The sequence below is a fragment of the Myotis davidii genome, unplaced genomic scaffold, assembly GCF_000327345.1.
Source record: "Myotis davidii unplaced genomic scaffold, ASM32734v1 scaffold32, whole genome shotgun sequence".
Taxonomy (NCBI): domain Eukaryota; kingdom Metazoa; phylum Chordata; class Mammalia; order Chiroptera; family Vespertilionidae; genus Myotis; species Myotis davidii.
In genome coordinates, this window is record NW_006286587.1 from 849,851 (window position 1) to 853,377 (window position 3,527).

Genomic DNA, 3,527 nt, shown 5'->3' on the forward strand with positions numbered 1-3,527 from the left:
CATTTGCCCCAGCTCCACTATGAACCCCAATCTTTGACTCTGAGAACTTTGGTACTCTAGGGCCCATAAATATTTTTCAGCTTCTCAGATTTCCAGTGGTTTGCAGCAGAAATCCTAGGCTGTTCTATCTCTTGCTCATCTCTCATCTTTGGGGCCACCTCCCAGTATTTGATTTTGTTGGATATTCTGGTTTTGCTTTTGTTTTTACCTAGTCTGACTCTGTTACCTCCAGCCCCGAGAAAGGGTCTCCAGAGCCCCCCAAAAGGCAAGTGTTGGCCCAGGACCTCAGAGGCTCCCAGCCTGCCTCCAGACCCTGCCCTGTATGGGTCCCCCCAGGACCTTCACAGCCCCCAGTGAGGTCTGGGCCTGGGGTCAGCAGCCCACGCTGCTCACTATGGTGCTGTCTCCCTGTTGTGTCTCCCACTGCCTTCCCTGCTGCACCTGCCCCTCCCCGCCCCGCCCCGGAGTCATGCCCTCTAGCCCCCCGCTGGCTGCTGCCTCCTCCATGTCCCTCCCGGCGGCTGCCCCCACCACCAGCGTCTTCTCCTTCTCACCTGTCAACATGATCTCCGCTGTCAAACAGAGGAGCGCCTTTGCCCCCGTGCTGCGTCCACCAACCTCCCCAACCCAGGCCTGCCCCAGAGCCCACGGAGAGGGGCTTCCAGGTGAGTGAGTGGTTCATTCTGCCCCACTGTGGCCTGGTGGAACAGCTGGGCTTGAGGGGCCCATGCCATCCACATCTCACCAGAGCCTCATGCCAGTTGAGCAGTTCTCCCTGTAGGGTACAGAGCAAAGAGTTTTGTAGGAGTCCAAGGGGACCCCACTTACCTGTCCTCATAGCTTGGTATGGTCACCACTCCTGATGCTATCAACTGGCCACTTGACCAAGGGAAAGGGGACTCAAATCCAGTTGGAGAAGGTCTGAAAACCATCCCAAGGCCCCACCCCCATCCAGTTGAACCCAGGGCGGAGACCTAATACTCAGCTGGGGGAACCCCACGTGGACTGTGTGCTTTTTACCTGTGTGTCCACTGGAGGGTAGCACACACCACTGTGAGGGACTGGGTCGCTTGCTGATGGCAGGGGACTGGCCTTGGACAAAGTTTAGCCCAGCTTCTTCCCCCCGCTATTTTCCAGATAAGAAATTGAGACCACATCATCCCTCCACATCCCAATTGTGAAATGGTTGTCATTTGCCACTTCATTTATCAGTCTTCTCCAACTCAACATCCAATTTCACAGCCTGAGCCCTAACCAATAGTGTATAGCGAGTCAAAAGAAGTCACATCCCCTAGAAGATGACTGTTAGGATGGGCTTGTTAGATAATGCTCTAGGATGACTTGAAAGGGCAATCCTTTTTTTGCTTTTTTTTTTTTTTTAACCCAAGACAGTTTAAAATGTGAGGGACATCAATACCAACCATGGGAGGGGGGCAGGCAGGGGCAAGGGTGATGGGAGTGATGAATGTCATGGAGATAGGGGAGGAAGCCACGCCGCTGCTGCCGCTGCATTGGGTATCAGTGCTCCTGGAGCCTGACCTCTTTCCTTTTCTGTCCTGGTACCTGGCGATCTGCTTCCTCACCTCGAGCCAGGCCCTCTGGCATGCCTCGCCTAACTCTCTGCAATGCTGGTTCCAGACCAGAGCTAGGACTGGCTGACTACCTCCAAGGCTCTTGATAGCACTGTACTCAGCCCTGTATACTGTCCCCAGCCCAGAGAGGACAGGCAGCTCCCCAGACTACACATGGCTTATAGCCCCTCCCCTTGGTTACTACAGACCAGCCTTTTGAGGATTCTGAGAAGTTCCACTCTCCAGCCCGGGGGCTTCAGGGCCTGGCATACTCCTAATTACGGTAAGTCTCTGGCTGGTCCTTTCCCAGCCTTAGATGGGCTATGTATGGGGAGCTGGGGTCCAGGCCTTCCTCTCCAGGGCCCATCTAGACAACCGTCAGGGCCACGGAGCCCGTGCAGTGGCCCAAACTGAACAAGTGTCAAGAAGTGGCTTCCTGTCCCCTGCAGCCAGCCTTCATTCAAGACCTTCTCTCCTTCTCCCAACCAGGTCTGCAGGTCTGGCCCCTGCTGGCCCGGACTGGAGGTCCCACCAGGATTCACACCCATGCCTTGGATGGCAGCACAGACAGATGCAGGGCCAGGGCTGTGGACAGACCTCAACCCATGGGCCTGAATGGGGAGAAGACTTCCTCCACATGCTCCAGGCGCTCCACAGGCTTCTTTCACCTCCCTTTCTTGGGGCTGGTCGAAGCCCCAGCACTGTGCTGATGCTTTTGGCAGGAGAGCATCCAGGGAGGTGCTGGGATGTAGGACTTCACACTCCGGACCGGTTCCTGTGGAAGAGATGGACTTTGTGCAGACCTGAGGCATCAGGTGACAGGAGCACAGGAAGTGGACTGTGGGAAAGAGGATAGCTCAGGGAGAGGTGGCCTGGGAAGATCCCATCTCGCTGGGCCAGCGCCCACGTCTCTTTAGGGCAAGGGAGATGTCCAGCAGCCTCAGAAGGCTTGCCCAGGCTCCCATGGAGCTTCCGATGGCCGCTTGGCCCCATGGCTGCCCCACTCCCATCGCAGCCTGCACTCTCACACTTGCCACATCATGAATCCCAGTGGGGGCTTCAGGCATGGCAGTGCAGAAGAGGGGGTGCTAGGCCCCTGAATTATGGATCTTCCTCCCAAGGATTCTGACCCACACACACATGACTCTGCTGATCCCATAGAACCATGGAACGGGCCCAGCTGCCCCTGGACTCACACTCTGCTCTGTTGGGGTTGGAGAAAACAGAACAATAAACACAGATGCAGGTGGCCACCCGGCCTCTCCTGCCTGCTTCCTTGGCGTGGGTCTGCTTTTCTAGGCTTCTCATGAAGCCCGTCTAAAACATGCCCCTGGCAGCGTTCTTGCACGTTGGGCTTTTTCAACAGCCCCAGAGTTCAACTGAGCAACTATTCCCTACCCAGGTCTGCTTTCAGGTACTGTGTCGGGGTGTGGGGAGAAGGCGTACAGGCCTGAGGACCCAGGACATGGGCTGAGCCCTGAGATCTTTGGCTGGGAGCACATTCTGGCCACTGAGGGCTCCATCCCCTAGCTGTCTGGCAGGACCCAAGTAGGGATTGTCATCCCCCAGGGTAGGGGTTGCTGGGGACCAGAACAGAGCAAATTAAACATTACCTAGGTGTACACAGGCCCAGAAGTAAGATCCCTCCTGACTAAAGGCTGCAAGGCCTCCCTTGGGCTGGGTGGAGTGGCTTTTGGCTCCCAAAGTTGCTTTCTGAGCGAGGTCTGACCCCAGGCCTAGCCACTTTCTGGCTTTCCTGTCTCAGAGTTTTGGAGGAAGGATAGTAAAGATGCAAGATTCCTGGACTCATTTACCCCATCTCCAGGATGAATCCCTGTTGTTCCCCTGAGACATGTGCCCAAGACCTCGGACCTGGGGAACCACTTTTTTGACTCATTGTCCAGGGATCCCAGTGTCCAGCCTGGTGGCAGTCTTTGGCTCTGACCTGGGGAAATC

General features: G+C 56.1%; 1 protein-coding gene across 1 annotated transcript in view; it reads left to right on the top strand.

Annotated features, from left to right (window-relative positions):
• EBF4 (early B-cell factor 4) overlaps positions 1-2,846 on the top strand; it is a 51,609-nt gene extending 48,763 nt beyond the window's left edge. Inside the window, exons 12-14 of the mRNA XM_015560214.1 lie at positions 218-665; positions 1,779-1,854; positions 2,061-2,846. Coding sequence (XP_015415700.1) covers positions 218-665; positions 1,779-1,849 — 519 coding nt within the window. The 3' untranslated portion in view covers positions 1,850-1,854; positions 2,061-2,846. The remainder of the gene's footprint in view (positions 1-217; positions 666-1,778; positions 1,855-2,060) is intronic.
• The last annotated feature ends 681 nt before the right edge of the window (positions 2,847-3,527 follow it).